This window comes from Panthera tigris, chromosome A1 (genome assembly GCF_018350195.1).
Source record: "Panthera tigris isolate Pti1 chromosome A1, P.tigris_Pti1_mat1.1, whole genome shotgun sequence".
Classification (NCBI taxonomy): domain Eukaryota; kingdom Metazoa; phylum Chordata; class Mammalia; order Carnivora; family Felidae; genus Panthera; species Panthera tigris.
In genome coordinates, this window is record NC_056660.1 from 140,077,656 (window position 1) to 140,095,169 (window position 17,514).

Below are 17,514 nucleotides of genomic sequence, written 5' to 3' on the forward strand. Positions count from 1 at the left end.
TCATGATCTCACGGTCCGTGAGTTCGAGCCCCACGTCGGGCTCTGTGCTGACAGCTCAGAGCCTGGAGCCTGTTTCAGATTCTGTGTCTCCCTCTCTCTCTGCCCCTCCCCTGTTCATGCTCTGTCTCTCTCTGTCTCAAAAATAAATACACGTTAAAAAAAAATTTTTTTAAATAAATAAATAAAAGCCTGTTGGTGAGATTTGGGAGAAAGTGGGTGACGGATACATGAAACTCAATGTATCATTTTTGGAATTACCTGAGAGTCTCTATTGCAAAATTGAAAGTATTTTTTAAAAGCAATTTGTCATTTCTGGAGATTTGAATTGAGACCAGATATCTGGAGCAAGGGCTCAGTTGATCTCCCCCACCCCCCATACTGACTGGCTTATTTTAAATCATCACAGAACGTTTTTTTTAATGATAAAAATTCCATGTACCTTTTTTTAAAAGAAAAAATGAGGTAGATTGATACAGATAGACATGAAATTTATAAAAATAATTTGATTTTTTGTGTTTATCCCCTTTAATAAGGAAACTTTATTTCATTTCTAATTTGAAAACAAAACCAGAGAATTAAAGTGAGTTACATAGTTAGGTTTCAATAAAAAGATTCTCAAAACTGAATTAGAATAGGGGTGTCTGGGTGGCTCAGCCAGTCAAGCATCCGACTTCGCTTGGGTCATCATGGTTTACAAGTTCAAGCACTTCATAGGGCTCTGTGCTGTCCACAGGGAGCCTGCTTCAGATCCTCTGTCCCCCTCTCTCTGCCCCTCCCTAACTTGTACACGCATACATGTGCTCTCTCTCTTTTTCTCAAAAATAAATAAAAACATTTTTTTAAAGTCTGTTTCTAAAAAAAATTGATTGGGATAAACTTCAACAATTTGGTATTTAATAATTCTAAAGATAACAGTTTGTTTCCAGTTTTTGTAAATGTTTCCTATAAAAGTTCCCTTTGATGGTGATAAGCTAGTAAAGCTTTGATGATGAAGCATCACTAAACTTTATGTAAAAATAGATAAGATAATAAATGATCAATCATAGCACTTCTATTTTAGGGATCCAGAGTTACAAATGAGTCAAGTATTTTTCTTCCTTTTTGATGTGGGCCATGGTAGGTCATTTGTTGTAGTAAAGGTACTTACGTAAGTCATTATTTTGAAACATCTTATGTTATAACCAAATGATACCAGTACTCAGTTAACCTGTTTGTATGTTTCAGGGCAATTGCATTTTATTACTTCTTGCCACCCAGAGCTTTGGTAAAATTAAGCTTTCGCATGGGAAAATGGGGTTCTACCTGGTAACTGTGCTTTCTGGAGTTCAGGACAAGCTTCTGCTGTGAGCTGGTGCATTCTGCTCAGTGTAACGTCCACCCCTAGTGATGGCGTTCACAAGAGATTTCGAAAGGAGGGTCCCTGACAGTGTTCCAACTCACTGTCTACTGAGATGTACTCTCTTCTTGCACTTTCTAGAATCAACTGTGAGAAACTGTTGCACACTAATAATTCTCTAACTTGCTGTTTTCCACAGGCTTTTTGGAAGGGACATAAACAACGGGAAGCATATATGCGCAGACGGCAAACATTCATTGATAATACTAAAAATATTGTGAAGGTAAACATCCTTCCTACCTTATTAAGTGCGTGGCTTGAACCTTGCTTTTCATTGCAGTTCTGCTTCTGGAAGACAGATTATGGAAAGAGTACATGGGAGGCTTAAAGTCCGAATTGAGTCCTGGGTTTGAGTCCCACATCCATTACTCACTTAGCTGATCATCTTCAAACAATTCTGTTAAAACACTGTAACTGACTCAGGTTCTTTATGTGGTTATGAGAAGAATAACCAGTAAATGCTCTTTCTCTGAGAAGTCCAAATTGATTATTTAAGCTCTGGGGGAAACCAGCTATATTTTGCATCCCTCTTATCATATGCACTAATAATATTAACAAGGCTCAAACTTAACATTGGAAACCTTAGTTATTAGGCAAATGCAAAACCAGTGAAAAGAAGAAATAGAACTAATTACGACCTGGATATGCGGGGTGAGTGAATCTAACCCAGCTTTCTACCCAAGCTGATGACTCTCAGTTTCAAGAAAGAAAAGGCACTGGGGTGCCCACTCCCCAGTGCTGAAAACCAAAGGATTGGCAGAACTGAACTTGCAGACAACATGGAAATCCAGATGAGATTCGAAATAGCAAGGCTAGAGAGAGATAGGAGTCACATGAGGTTAATTAAAAGACCTTTTAAACTGAGAAGACAGAATGACATCATCCAGATCCATTGTGCTTCTCAGTGCTGTGCTGTGCTTGCTATGGAATACATGGCTGTTCTCTGGGAGAGCTATAGGTCCCAGTCGGTCCCTCATGAGAACTCTAGACCTGTTACCCATAAACAGCTAAAGGATACTGGATGCATTTAAGGGAATGAAACCCTGGATTTTGTTTTTGGTTCCCTGTCCCATTGCAACTCTCAGCAAAATGCCTTGAGCTCTTGGTTTTATTTACTGAGATTAAAGCACAGTGATACAAAGCTACATTATCTTCCTCATCATAAGGTATAAAATACTTTGAACCCCTGGGAGAAAAAGCAATGAAAGAAGTAGGAGGTTAAGATTAGGCTTTGCTGGGGCACCTAGGTGGCTCAGTTGGTTAAGCCTCCAACTTCAGTTCAGGTCATGATCTCACAGTTTGTGGGTTCTTGCCCTGGGTCGGGCTCTCTGCTGACAACTCAGAGGCTGGAACCTGTTTCGGATTCTTTGTCTCCTTCTCTCTCTGCCCCTCCCGTGGTCATGCTCTGTCTCTGTCTCAAAAATAAATAAACATTAAAAAAAAAAAAAAAGATCAGGCTTTGCTCAGCCTTAAGCATCCGACTTTAGCTCGGGGTCATAATCTTGCTGTTCATGAGTTCAAGCTCTGCATCAGGCTCTGTGCTGACATCTCAGAGCCTGGAGCCTGATTCATATTCTGTGTCTCCATCTCTCTCTGCCTCTCCCCTGCTCACACTTTCTCTCTCTCTGTCTCTCTGTCTCTTTCAAAAATAAATAAACATTAAAAAAAAAGATTAGGCTTTGAGTATTATTTGGTGGGCTTCTAAATTTACCAGAATATCAGTATTATCCTTAGGCTGCATGAAAAGACATTAAAGGTGTTTTTAATGATTGCCTCAATTTCTCTAACTCATTTTTAGATCCAGTCCTGGTTCCGGATGGTGACAGCACGAAGGAATTACCTTTCACGACTACAGTATTTCAGAGATCATGTAAGACACACAAGAGTGGATTTTCATCCTTAGAATGAATTAAATGAATGCTTGGTTGAATGTTAGCATTGAATGAGTTTTATTAAATGGTGAAAATGTTTTTTAGAAGAGAAGCCAAGTGGAAGACTGTTGGTATATTGTATATGCTGTTTGCACAGACAGTGTTCCTGTCTAGTCTTTGTATTAAATAGAATATTTTGTCCAGAAAGAGAAAATGAAATGTTTTCTTAAATATTTTTCCATCCACTTGCTCCCTTTTGTCTTAACACACACACCAAACCTTTTAATTTGGTTAAGTGATATTTTCATGTCTCCCCAGCTGCCTGTGGCTCAAGTTTTAAAACCTCAATTGTGACTTAGCTGGATGGATAGTTGCAAGCCATACATCAGTAACCTAACATACTTTTTAACAGCAAGTCCAGAGCTAAAGGGTGGAAATGAGCAGTAGGAGAAAACAATAGGTCTTAGAACTCAATATGGTAATATTTGGAAGCTTTTTTTTCTTCTTTGAATTAAGAATTCATGTTCAGAGTGAAACTTCACTAGTGAAGACTGAATAGGAAATGTGTGAGAAGAAATGGCTGTGGGCTAGTAATGCTAAAGAGAAAAGATTCCAGACAAGTATTTTCGAACACTGCTTATAAAGTTTTTATAACTGGTAACCAGTGAAGAAGCCCACAGGAGGAATTTTTTCAGGATCTTGAAAGAATGGATATGTGAACATAGATTAGATCATCTAAATTTTGGGCTAAAATTGTTTTCCCTTTTAGATCTCTTTATAAATAGTCCTATACAACCTTGTTGATACTTTTAGCTAACATATCTGACCCTTTCTTCAAAGAAAATGCAAAAAATAAATAGTGAATACACCACATCTAAATGCTGTCTATTCTAAATAGTGTCTCTTGTTAAATACTGTCACTTCTGGGTTGGTTGGTTGGTTGGTTTGTTTAATACTGTCACTTCTTAACTAGTTCTGAATTCGACAATCGTGGAGTAGATGAGCCTCCAGAAGATCATGACTGATCTCATTCTTTTGCAGAAAAATGAAATTGTGAAAATACAGTCACTAGTGAGAGCGAACAAGGCCAGAGATGATTACAAAACACTGGGTAAGTTGGGAGCATAAATCTTCCTCCACTAAGGATAGAGTTACGTCTGGATAAACTCATCATGAGTTGACAATATCCTAAGCCAAAAGGACATTGAACACACCTACCCTACAGAACATCACAGCTTAGCCTGGCCTGCCTTAAACTTGCTCTTAGGGGCATCTCAGTGGCTCAGTTGGTTAAGCACATCCAACTTAGGCTCGGGTCATGATCTCACGGTTTGTGAGTTCAAGCCCGGGGTCAGCCTCTGTGCTAACAGCTCAAAACCTGGAGCCTGCTTCAGATTCTGTGTGTCTCTCTCTCCCCGCCCCGCCCCGCTTGCAAATAGAGTGGTTTTGTGGTAACTGAAATGGAAATTTTCATTTCTTTCTCAATTCAGCATCTTTATAAGACTAAGGCATTTTTAATCTGAAAAAAAAAAAAAGTCATTTTTATTAGTCTCTCATTATCCATTTTCACCCATTCCCCCTGGAGAGGCATTGAATACACTCAGGCTTAGAGGTTGCTGCAGCTGTCATATGGCCTGTAAGTGCTGACTAAGAAGGTAGGTGATTACCTGCAATTAAAATACCCCAAAGTGATTGCCAGCATGAAGATGTCACAAGCCTACTATTGACTGACGAAATCTTAAATTTGAGCCATAATAATTAGTAAAGCTGTAATATTCATTTCTAACAAGTTTATTAGCACACACAGAGATAGAAGGTCATTAGGAGCAAGAAGAGAGAACTTGAGACCAAATGAGATGGCTCACGTTCTCCCAACTTAGCTACATACATGAGCACTGGAGCATCTCTCAGGCTTTTTCTGATACAGCTATGTCACTAGCAACACCTTTGTTAGAAATAGTAGAACATAAATTCCCTTGGGCATCAGGAAGGGAAGGGGGTCCCAGGATCCAAGGTAATTTCTCCAGTAAAGCCCATCAGAAGCGTCAAAATGCTGATAGTGATGGTGTCTAGATTTAGTTCATGTGAGGTTCATGCTCTTAGTTATTTGTGTTGCTGGTTTACCTCTTCTTTTTTTTTTCCTTCCCTTGAATGTGAAAACACCCCAGAACCAAGCTGGCAGTTAAAGGAAAATTGATTAGGGCCTCAGTGTAAAGGAAAGGGTGGTGACAGAGTGGCCACACCTGGGCTGATTTGAAGTCATCTTCGTGTTGCTGCTTGTACTCACTTATCATTAAAAGTCCAGGGGGCGCCTGGGTGGCTCAGTCGGTTGAGCGTCCAACTTCGGCTCAGGTCATGATCTCGCACGGTCCTTGAGTTCCCGTCGGGCTCTGGGCTGACGGCTCAGAGCCTGGAGCCTGCTTCCGATTCTGTGTCTCCCTCTCTCTCTGCCCCTCCCCCGTTCATGCTCTGTCTCTCTCTGTCTCAAAAATAAATAAATAAATGTTTAAAAAAAAAAAAAAAGTCCAGATAGTTTATTCATACAGTTTGCCCAAGTAGATTTCACTAAATGCCTTAACAAATACATTTTTTGTAAAGTTAGAGTGCTAGGGATTTAATTATAATTCATGTTCAAAGTGAGGAAAAACACTTTTAAACTTCAGACACCCCTCTGAACAGTTGAGGCTGGTCTCCCAGGTTCTGGGTGCCCACTCTTGGTCCATGCTCAAAGGACAAGGACCACATTTCAATTTCTAACATAGAACATGTGTTCCGCTTGTCACTCCATAGGCTCCTGAGTGGCCTTACAGGTCTCCCCTCATTGACTGTTTCAAATTCACCTTTCACCTAGTTCCTGCTTCTTCCCCCATGGTCTTCTGGGCTGAGAGGAAACTTTCCGTTTCCTGTTGCAAAAACACAAATCCCTTATCTGGCTCAGCCACCAGCTCTCAGAGATAACTTAGTTAACATTCTTTCTCACGTTTCTCATCAATAAGGCACAAATAGATAGAACTTTCTTGTCGGTGGAGAATCCTGGAAGCAGGATGCAAGAAGGCCGATAAATGAGAATTAGATAACTAGAAAATAGTGAGGCCAGATGACATCAGTGGTGTGCACTCATTTGTATGATCAGTTTCCTTGTCCAGATTTAACCTGGGAAGAATAAGTCCTTCCAGAGACCCAAGTGCTTCCGCTGCTGTGTTTTTCTACTACTGCTGTATTGAGATACCTGATTTCTCTACGACTGATGATAATTCCAAACATGCCTAATTAAAGCATGCTTGTTCCTTTCCCCGCAGTTGGCTCCGAAAACCCACCACTAACAGTGATCCGAAAATTTGTACACCTGTTGGACCAAAGTAACTTAGATTTCCAGGAGGAGCTGGAGGTAGCACGATTAAGGGAAGAAGTCGTGACCAAGATCAGGGGCAATCAACAGCTGGAGAAAGACCTAAACCTGATGGACCTCAAGATTGGGCTCTTGGTGAAGAACAGGATCACGCTGGAGGTCAGTGCGATCTGTGGGGCTGCTGGCTCTCAGAAGAGAGAAGGGGCATGTACGTTGGCCCACAATGCCTTTGTCCAGCTAAACTCATTTGGAATCCAGGATGTGTGGTCCAGCTTCCTGGACCATTTTTCTCATGGTTCTCAGACCTGCAACATTTTATGCCCCACCCCTAGATAAGCTCTTTTGTAAGGCTTCTCTATCATTCTGAAATGAAATGACGTGAAATGAAGCCTGGTTACATATGTCCCTCCACAATAAGACTTTACATGAGTATAGAAAAGTAATGTATGATAAAAACATGGATTTCGGCCTGAAAAAACATGGGCCAAATGCAATTAGAAGATGTGCTCAAGTTGCCCGAGGCTTGGATCTCTTCCCAGAATAACCACAGATTGAACAGTCTACCAATAGCCGCAGATGAGACTCTGGATACCAGCGAGAGGTGGAACTGCAGTGATTTCATCTCCCAAAATGGAAAACGTCTCTTTGCAAAGTTCACAAGAAGCAAGGAGTTCTCCCCCACAGAATTGCAGTCCTAGAAAATCCAATATATGTTAAACCTGGGGGGAGGGATTTTGCTTTCACCTAAAGCAATTAGATTTGAGACTCAAATAATTACAGAATTTGGACCTACACGAATGACCAGCAGGACACTGAAAAATCCAGCCGTGCGAAATAGGGACAGTTATTGACACAGGACTGTCGTACACATCGCAGGACAGTAGTGCTCCCTGCCCCCACCCAGTAGAAGCCAGCAGTCCCTTAGAGTTGTTAGGGTGTTAAAAAAAAAAAAACTTTTGCACATTTCCAAAATGGTCCCTACAGAGTGGGGTGGCCTCCAAAATAGCCTCTAAGTAAGGAATGCTACAGTTTTGGATCTTTATGAAACTTGTTAATGTCAGAGCTCCCTCAAACTATTTGAAAAGTTTCATTTTTACCCAAGAAGTGGAAATTTGTAGGGTAAGATCTCTTACCATGTCACTGTCCCAGTGCCACATCAGTTTTCAGAAAATGTATAGGTCAAGAGGGGCATAGGGAGCTGACCTTCTGGAAACACTGAGAAAGCTACCATGCGTCAAACATGGCGTGCTCACTGCCACTGACTTGAATCTATGGTTCTGGAAAACCAGATGAGCAGCTCAGAAGGCAAGCAGATAAAAGGACATGAACACCCCACTCTTGTCTCCAGCCCTCACAGAGAAATAGTGAAATAGCGCGCAAAAAATAAGGAAAATAGAGCAATTTACAAAACAGGAAATGATACTCTTTTCTAAATATTAAAGTATAGTGTAAATGTTCTGTATTAAGTCTGTTTTCATTATTTTATCCAGAAGAACCGTAGTCCTCTCCTTTTTAAAAATAATGTGTTTGTGTGTGACAAACATGAGAATTTTTCAAGTGTAATATATTCCAGAAGGTCCTTCAGAAAACGCCTTTTATAGCCTTAAACTACTGTTTTACCCAATTCCCATAAAGTTGTAAACAGGAAATGCCTTGCCTTTTAAAGTAAAGGCTAGTTGCAAAATAGTAAATGGTAGAAATAACATGTAGCTTGTTATTCATGTGGATAATGAAACCATGGCAAATTTTCATGTTTTTTAAATGTTTAAGATTGTTCTTTTAGGTAATCCTAATTGATAGCTTTGTGAAACAGCTATTTTTTCATTTTACCTTTTCAAATGCCAAATATTGATCAATTACTGGAAATTAAAACTAAGGATTATTAAATATATGGTCTTTAGTCACTGACAGTAGCATTTTTAGTTTGATGCTAAGAATAGTACTGTTGAAGCTTTGTTTATAATAGTGAAAAAGTGGGAAATAACCCAAACACGAAAACAATAGAGAACAGCAGTAGGTTATATAGCCACGAAAAATAATTTTTCCAAGGCAGGGGCCTAATTCAAGGGCAGGCGGAAGAGTGTGCAGTGTGATAGAGAAGACCATAGTACTTAAAGCAGTACAATTTCATTTGTTGTGGAAAATATATATATACTTAAAGCTAGGGAAAAAATGATTTTTCTTTGGGTGGGTGGTAAAATTTAACTTCTTGATCCTTTTTTATTTTTAAACAGTAAGCATATTTTTAGTAAGGAAAAAATACTTTTTTGTGATGTTTATTTTCTTTTTTTTAATGATAAACACAATTCTATTTTTCTTAATATTTTTTACATTTTTTTTTAATTTTTTTTCAATGTATGAAATTTATTGTCAAATTGGTTTCCATACAACACCCAGTGCTCATCCCAAAAGGTGCCCTCCTCAATACCCATCACCCACCCTCCCCTCCCTCCCACCCCCCATCAACCCTCAGTTTGTTCTCAGTTTTTAAGAGTCTCCTATGCTTTGGCTCTCTCCCACTGTAACCTCTTTTTTTTTTTTTCCTTCCCCTCCCCCATGGGTTTCTGTTAAGTTTCTCAGGATCCACATAAGAGTGAAACCATATGGTATCTGTCTCTGTATGGCTTATTTCACTTAGCATCACACTCTCCAGTTCCATCCATGTTGCTACAAAGGGCCATATTTCATTCTTTCTCATTGCCACGTAGTACTCCATTGTGTATATAAACCACAATTTCTTTATCCATTCATCAGTTGATGGACATTTAGGCTCTTTCCATAATTTGGCTATTGTTGAGAGTGCTGCTATAAACATTGGGGTACAAGTGCCCTTATGCATCAGTACTCCTGTGATGTTTATTTTCAAGAGAGAGGGAGACATAGAATCTGAAGCAGGCCCCAGGCTGTGAGCTGTCAGCACAAAGCCCGACATGGGGCTCAAACACACGAACTGTGAGATCATGACCTGAGCCGAAGTCAGATGCTTAACCGACTGAGCCACTCAGATGCCCCAGGGAAAAATATTTTGAAAGGAAGTAGCTTAGTTTGTAAAGAATAATTCCAGCTCTCCAAAGTAACCATGTGTCTTAAAATTCTTCTAAAATTGGCATTCCTTGGCGGCACCTGGGTGACTCAGTTGGTTAAGCGCCAAACTCTTGATTTGGGCTCAGGTCATAATCCCAGGGTTTGTGTGATTGAGCCCCACATCAACTCCACGCTGAGTATAGAGCCTCCTGTAAGATTCTCTCCCTTCCTCTCCCTCTGCTCTCCCCTGCTTGCATGTGTTCATTCTCTCTCTCTCTCTCTAAAAATTAAAAAAAAAATTTTTTTTTAATTTAAATTGGCATTCCTTACTGGGCTGGCTTAGTCAGGAGAGGGTGCAACTCTTCATCTTGAGGTCATGAATTCAAGCCCTAAGTTGGGCATAGAGCTTAAAAAATAGTAAGTAGGGGTGCCGAGGTGGCTCAGTTGCTTGAGTTTCGGACTCTTGATTTTGGCTCAAGTCATGATCCCAGGGTCAGGGAATGGAGCCATGCTGAGAGTGGGGCCCGCTTAAGATTCTCTCTCTCTCGGGCACCACTGGGTGACTCAGTCATTAAGTATCTGACTTCGGCTCAGGTCATGATCTCACAGTTCATGAGTTCAAGTCCCACATCAGGTGAGCTTGAGCCCTGCTTCATGTGACCTGGAGCCTGCTTTGGGTGAGCCCCACTTCATGCTCTCACACTGTCTCTCTCTCTGCCCCTCCAGAGATTTTCTCTCTCTCTCTCTCTGCCCCTCGCTCATTTGTGCCCTCCCTCTCTCTCTCAAAACAAAAAAAATTCTGCCTCCTTCCACCCCTCTCCCCAGCGCGTGCTCGCTCTCTTGCTCTCTCTCTCTCTGTCTCTCTCTCTCTAAAATAAAAAATAATTGGTGCCTGGTGGCTCAGACAGTTAAGCGTCTGACTCTTGGTTTCAGCTCAGGTTATGGTCTCACAGTTCAGTGAGTTCAGCACCGACAGTGTGGAGCCTGCTTTGGATTCTCCTTCTCTGCCCCTCCTATGCTCGAGCACGCACTCCCTTTCTCTCTTTCTCTCTTTCTCTCAGAATAAATAAACTTAAAAAAAAATAAAATAAAATTTTATAATAAATAAAATTGGCATTCCTGCTAGAAATCACAGAAAGTCAGTGGATGAGTGAAGTGGCTAACATTGGTTTTAGGCAAAAACATTGGCTTGTAGATGGAAACAGAACAACTGGGGTAGAAGTTTCTTAGAGACATAGGAAGAAGGGTGTAAACTCAAACTACTCTGAGAGAAAATCTGGATAGAAGTTACAAGTAGTTTTTTTAATGTTTGTTTATTTTTGAGAGCGAGACCGAACGCCAGTGGGGGAGGGTCAGAGAGAGAGGGAGACACAGAATCCGAAGCAGGCTCCGGGCTCTGAGCTGTCAGCCCAGAGCCCGACACGGGGCTCAAACTCACCAGCCATGAGATCATGACCTGAGCCGGAGTCCGACACTTAAATGACCGAGCCACCCAGGTGCCCCGAAAGTAAAAGTCATCTTGAATCCCTGAAATTCCCATTGATGAATGTGGTGTATCATAAAAGACTTGAAGGCCAGGGCTGCCTGGAACCCAGGTGAAGACTAATTTTACCGCTTCATTACACCATTTCACTGTGTATATTAGCAGGTTTCCATGGGCATGTTTCTTAACCTCTCTGAACCTTGTTTTCTTCACTGAAAATGTGCTAAATGTTTCCCGTATATTGTTTTTAATCTTGACAGCAGCTCACACTGCTATTATTAAGCCCATGTTATAGACCTAGGAAACAGGCTTAGAGAGGTTAACCTGCACAAGGTCGCCAAGCTTACTAGCCTTCGCAGATACCCCTATTTTCGTGTCTCCAAAACCCCAAACCTTGGACTAGTCTGTAACTTCCATAAAACTTTTCATATTACCGCATATAACCTGCATGCAGGTATCTGTTATTAGGGGAAGGGACAAAATGGTGGCAATATGAAAATAAGAGAATGTCATGAACAAGTTATTAAATACTGTTGCTCCTTCAAACCATGATTCTTCAAATGTTCGGTATTTATTGGTAAGAATAGAGGACATTAAATTTCTATTAATGAAAAGCATATGACTCTGTTTGGAACCCCTCTCTGGGTTGGCCTTCGGCCCCTTCTTCAACCTTCCCAAAGAAAACTTGCCTTGCCACAAGAGCCGTGTTGAGCAAGGCATAGTTTCCCCGGAAAGAATGAAGAAAGAAGGGCTTACTGCCGGTGCTGCGCTTGGACCTGCAGCCGATACTGTTCTATCCGCACAGCCGCTAACTCCCTCGCCCTTCCCCTTCAAGGACTCAGCCTCTGATGCTCCTGCTTCCCATCCCAGATGACTCTCCCTGTCCTGTCCTCGCCAGAGGTCTCTATTTCTAATGCAGAGCAATTTAGTTCTAGAAGCCCAGGAGCTTGCTTGCCACGCCCACTCTCCTCTTGTGTGTACGTCAAAAACCAAGATGTAAAGATGGGCTCTGGGATCAGAACATACAAGAAGTCTTCAGTTTCCAGAGCTACCTCAGTGGACGATAATTGGAGGGGGAGTTAAATAGCAAGTTGTTTTTTTTTTTCTGCCATGTATTTAAAACCAAGATCATATGTTTATTCCATGTATTTGAGGGAATTCAATGGCCTATACCTCACCAGTTACTTGAAGACAAGAGAGCTGGGTTGTCTGAAACTCTAAACCAGACTTCTTCTGGTGATGTTTTAAGACTTGCTGTCAATAAGGATGTCAGGCAGCTGCCTGCCTAGACTTCCTCTTAACCTCCATGTGGTGCTAAGCACACTTCCTTTTTAATCCTGAAGTATTTTATATGTCTGTGAAATGAAGGTGAAAATGTTGCCTTTCTAAAAAATTTCATGGAAATGCAAATCAAATCCCCCTCATTCTGCATATGAGCAATTAAGAAGACAGATGTTAAGTGATGAAGTCCAGGTTTTCCCTAAGCTGAGAATGGCAAAGAATAAAACCACAGACCTGGAGGGCAGTGGATATAACCATATAGAACCATCTTATTTATCTCAGAGCTCCAAGGGCTTTTTCCTACGTGTGACTGAACCAGGGAGAACGGGGTGGGAGAATGGGGTGCTAGGAGGTAAGCAGATTTAGAGCCTGTACGCAAAAGCTGACAGTGGTTCTCACCCCCAGGGCCAATTGGAAATGGTGGCAGGCACATTTTTGACTGTGAAAATGACTAGGGTCCCTACTGGTATTTGGTGGACAGAGGCCAGGGATGCTAGATGACCAGCAGAACATGCACAGCAAAGCTTTTTATTGCCTGAAATTCCCAGAGTGCCCCCTCAGGAACAGTGGTCAAGCATCCTAATGCTGGCCGCAGATCAGCTCCTCACATGGAGGCTGGGCTAAGAGCTCGGGGAAGCAGATGGAAGAACAGTTAGGAAAAACAGCTTTATTGCCACCTGTTCTATGGAACAGTGACCCATTGTTATGTGGCAGAGGAGGCATTCTAGAGCAGTGGCGTTCATGTGAGTCATGTGCCCTTGCTGGGTCATGAAATCAATTTAGTGAGTCACATCAGCATTCCTTAAAAAAGAATAGAATAAAAGCAAATTGAAGGTACCAGAGTGTATCCCAGTAGTATGGCTAAGTATTTTGTAGTGCGTGTGTGTGTGCACGTGACTGTGTGTTTCCCAGCGAAAGATGTAAGTTGTATTTTTTGCAGTGGATCCCTGTAAAAATGTGTGACAGACCCTTTTCTAAAAGTTCTACTCTTGTTCCTGACTCTTGAAACATCTGAAAGGGACACAATAGCCTGAAGGGACCTCTTGACGATATTTGCAGTCATCCCTTTTCCAAGATTCTCTGTAAATGGTTAAAGGAGCACGATTGACAAAAACTTTGTTAAAGATTTAGGGGATTCCTCTCACTTCTATCTCTAATCTCTGCCTCACGTATTTTCTTGCAAGTGCTTTTATAGTTTTAGATCTAATTCATTCTTTCAAAGTGTACACTTTAATGGTGTTTAGTATATTCAAAAAACTGTGCAACCGTAATTTCCATAATTCTAAAACATTCACCCCAAAAAGAAACCCCAGAGAAAATGTTCTCAGTGTGTGCATTTTATCATATGTGAATATCATTTCAGTTACAAAAAAAAAAAAATTACACCTGTATTCATTAATGGTTATTACCTATTCTCCCCTATAGCAGAGCAACCGTTAATCTATTTTCTATCTCAATAGATTGGCCTGTTGTTGACATTTCATATGAATAGAATCACACAGTATCTGGTCTATTGTGACCTACTTCTTTGACTTGATATAGTGTTTTTAAGGTTCACCCATGTTTTAGCATGAATCAGTACTTCCTTCCATTTTATTGACAAATAAAATTCCATTGTATGGCTCTACCACATTTTGTCTATCCATTCATCAGTTAAGGAACATTTGAGTTATTTCCCCTTAAGGGGTATTATAATAATTGAGCATTCATATACATGTTTTTGTGTGAATGTGTGTTTTCTCTTCTCTTGGATATACCCCTAAGAGTGGAATTGCTGCGTCATACGGTAATTCTGTGTTTACTCTAAAAAAACTGCCACAATGTTTTCTAAGTGGCTATAGTTTACATTCCTACCAACAGGGTATGAATTGAGAAGATGTCTATTCAAATCTTTTGCCCAGTTTTGATTGGGCTGGGTTTTTTGGGGGGGGGGGGGGGTTGAGATGCAAAGAGTTCTTTGTATCCCTTTTTCGATGCATAATTTGCAAATATTTTCTCCCCTTCTGTGGGTTCTTTTTATTAATAGTGTCCTTTGAAGCATAAAGGTTTTACTTTTCATGAACTCCAATTTATCTTTTTTTTCTTTTGTCACTAGTACTTTTGGTATCCTAACTAAGAAACCATTGCCTGATCCAGGGGGAACAAAGATTTATGCCTAGGTTTTCTTTCAAATAGTTTTAGCTGCTGCATTTAGTTCTTTGATGTCTTGTGAGTTAATTTTGTTAATGGTGTGAGGCAGGGGTCTGACTTCTTTCTTTTAAATGTGAATGTCCAGTTATCCCAGAATCATTTGTTGGAAAGATCATTCTCTCCTTAATGAAATGTATTAATGCCTATATTACATCTTAAAAGCAAATAAGTGCAGCTTTGGAGAACAAATATTGTAAAAGCCAAACTCACCTGTGAGCTGGATTTCCTTAACATTCTCAATCTTTTGTTTCTTCATGAATGAAATGTGGAAAAATCAATCTTTCCAACTATGTGTTTCAGGTTGTGTATGAAGGAAGGAGATAAAGAATACCATAGTAAAAAGTAGTCCTTTCATAATTTTTTTTTTCAGGATGTAATTTCACACAGAACAAAGCTGAATAAGAAAAAACATGGAGAAATGCAAATACTAAATAACACTGACAGCCAGGGAATTAAAAGTTTAAGTAAGGAGAGGAGAAAAACACTAGAAACGTATCAGCAGCTGTTTTATCTTTTACAGGTGAGAATATTTGCTTTTACTCTAAGTTTTGGATCGATATGTTTTGGATCACTCTAAGTTTTATGGTTTACAGTGCAATTTCCCCCCGTGCTAAAGTTGTGGTAGCTGACACGTTTTGAGCACCTCCTAAGTACCACGTGTCATTCTGGGATGTTTGGCATACATTATCCCATGTAATTCTTACTACAACCCTGGAAACCATCAGAAAATAGTAATTATTGTTATTCCCCTATTATGTGTGAGAAAACTGGGACACAGCCGGCAGAGGGTAAAGCAAGGGTATTGGAAACCAGTCAGTTTGACTTTGGAGCCCCTGCTTTCGTGACATTATATTATAGTTATCTTCAGAAACAGTATACACCTAATACTAACATAAGTAGATGCTGTCAGCCATGAAAAAAAGTATGTGAAAAATGGATCTTGACCTGTACCAGCTTGCCCTTCATGCAAGAAAAGAGCCAGAGAATTTGGATCAGGGAAATAATCTTTTTTATTTCATTATTTTCATGCCACTACCCTGATGTAAATGAACCGTAATTCTCTACTGCTTCCAGGGTGCAGGTGAGAGCTAATCAGCTGAGCTGCTTGTGGTTGGACTGTGGTAGACCAGCTATTGTTTTGGTTAATCCCTCATTCACCTCATCTACCCTACTAGCTCATCCACTTAGTCCCAAGGAAACTGAGTAAGCGCTAGTGATAAACAAAGCCTCCCCTTGGGCAGGAAACCTTTCCCCCAAAAGTTCAATCAGCCCAACTTGCCTGAGTCTGAGTCGGTGTCCCTTTGTGTGGCTGCTTCTGCTTGTGATGGTGATTCCCTCAAGGCCTGGAGGTGCCTGAATCTTTGCCTGAGGATGGCTCTGGCAGGAGGTATACAGAGAACACATTACTCAAACCATGAATGAAGTGTGGTTTGCCCCAAGGAAAGAAGTTATGTTAACTTTAGCAGAGTTGAGAAGTCTACCTGGAATAATAGATTGTAAAGCAAGTGTAGTGCCACAGATGGCCACAATGTGGCAGCATACAGAAAATGTTAAAACAGTATTGTTCCAGGAATCCATTGCTTAATTAACACCAGCAACCATCCCAGAAAGGAAGGGTTTTTGTCTACCTAAATTAGAAGTCTAGTCATGCACCACTTGGAAATTTAATCTTTGGCATTTATTCTTTTTGATATCCGTGAACCTCCCAAATGTATGAGGCTTCTTTAGGATTCAGCTTGTAACGTTAGATTTTGATAGATTTTGTGTCATAAGGAAAGTGGAAGTAGTCATTGGCCTAAGACTTCTATTTTTTACCCTGTTCCATAAGTAGAGACCCATTAAGAGAAAGGGTAAAAAAGCACAGGAACATATTGAGAATATTCCCACCAAGTTCGATTCCCCAAACAACCCAAAACTGATAGTCCCAGAGCATGCCCGTTCAGTTGTACAAAGGGAAGTGTCTCTTGAAACCATGTATTTTTCTTTACTTTTCCTCTCTCTCCTTTGGAGACATTAGCCCAAGATCATTGAGGAAACTATATAAAAGCAAGTGGTCTGGATTTGGCCTTGGGTTACTGCCTTGGCAAGAATTATTAGCCAAAGCACAGGACAGCTAATATAGAGATTGTTGAGTTTGCCTCTTCAGTATGAGCCTAAATGTAAAACTTTTAGGTCATCTGGGAGGAACGAGGAGCAGGATTCGTTAGCTTTAGAGTGAGTTTCCTTTCTCATAATCCCATGCTTAGTGTGGGAAAAGAATCAATGCAGCACTGTAAAGAAAAACGTCCTCAGCTACTGCTTCAGAAAATTTCAGCCAATAATTATTGAGCTTGAAAGTAAATTTAGTAGTAAAGTAAACTAGAATTTGTGTTTTCTTAAAAACTTTGAAGCAAAACTGCTTGGGTGTATTAAGTGAACACGAGTTTCCATGTATGGAAAAGTTTCTTTTCTCATCGGAAGGAAGGCGAAGGGTAGGATATTTACTTTCTTTGCATGAATATTTTCCTCTCTTGCCTAAATAATAGTTTTTCTCCTCTAACTTCCACCTGGCTGGTGTAGCTGTTGGAGAAAAGCCATATAACCCGAAGTCTGGTGTTGTATCTCAGGAGCTCCACCCTGAGCGGAGCCCTCAGAACTCCACATCAATTTTCTTTTTTTAATTCTTGAGTTCTAAGGTGTCTTTTTTACCCCCTGTCATTTTCTTCTGCTTTTCATCCTATCAACTGTCCTGACCTTCACCCTTCTCTTCAGCCTCCCTACCTCACTCCTACCTTCTCTCTCCTTGGAAAACATCATGACCATCCCACTGTCTCTACATGTAAACATACCCTTTTTCTAGACTCAGAATATGGGATGTATTTCCTTCTATTCATTCAGCAGTCCTTCTAGAATAGTCTGTTTCACTGGGCCCTTGTTTCAT

At 40.5% G+C, this 17,514-nt stretch overlaps 1 protein-coding gene across 4 annotated transcripts in view; it reads left to right on the forward strand.

Annotated features, from left to right (window-relative positions):
* The window catches only part of IQGAP2 (IQ motif containing GTPase activating protein 2), a 294,230-nt gene that overhangs the window by 239,781 nt on the left and 36,935 nt on the right, over window positions 1-17,514 (forward strand). For all 4 annotated transcript variants that reach the window (XM_042988699.1, XM_042988712.1, XM_042988703.1 and 1 more), the window contains 5 exons: window positions 1,536-1,619; window positions 3,195-3,266; window positions 4,309-4,378; window positions 6,567-6,775; window positions 14,965-15,114. In XM_042988699.1, the coding sequence (XP_042844633.1) occupies window positions 1,536-1,619; window positions 3,195-3,266; window positions 4,309-4,378; window positions 6,567-6,775; window positions 14,965-15,114 (585 nt within the window). The remainder of the gene's footprint in view (window positions 1-1,535; window positions 1,620-3,194; window positions 3,267-4,308; window positions 4,379-6,566; window positions 6,776-14,964; window positions 15,115-17,514) is intronic.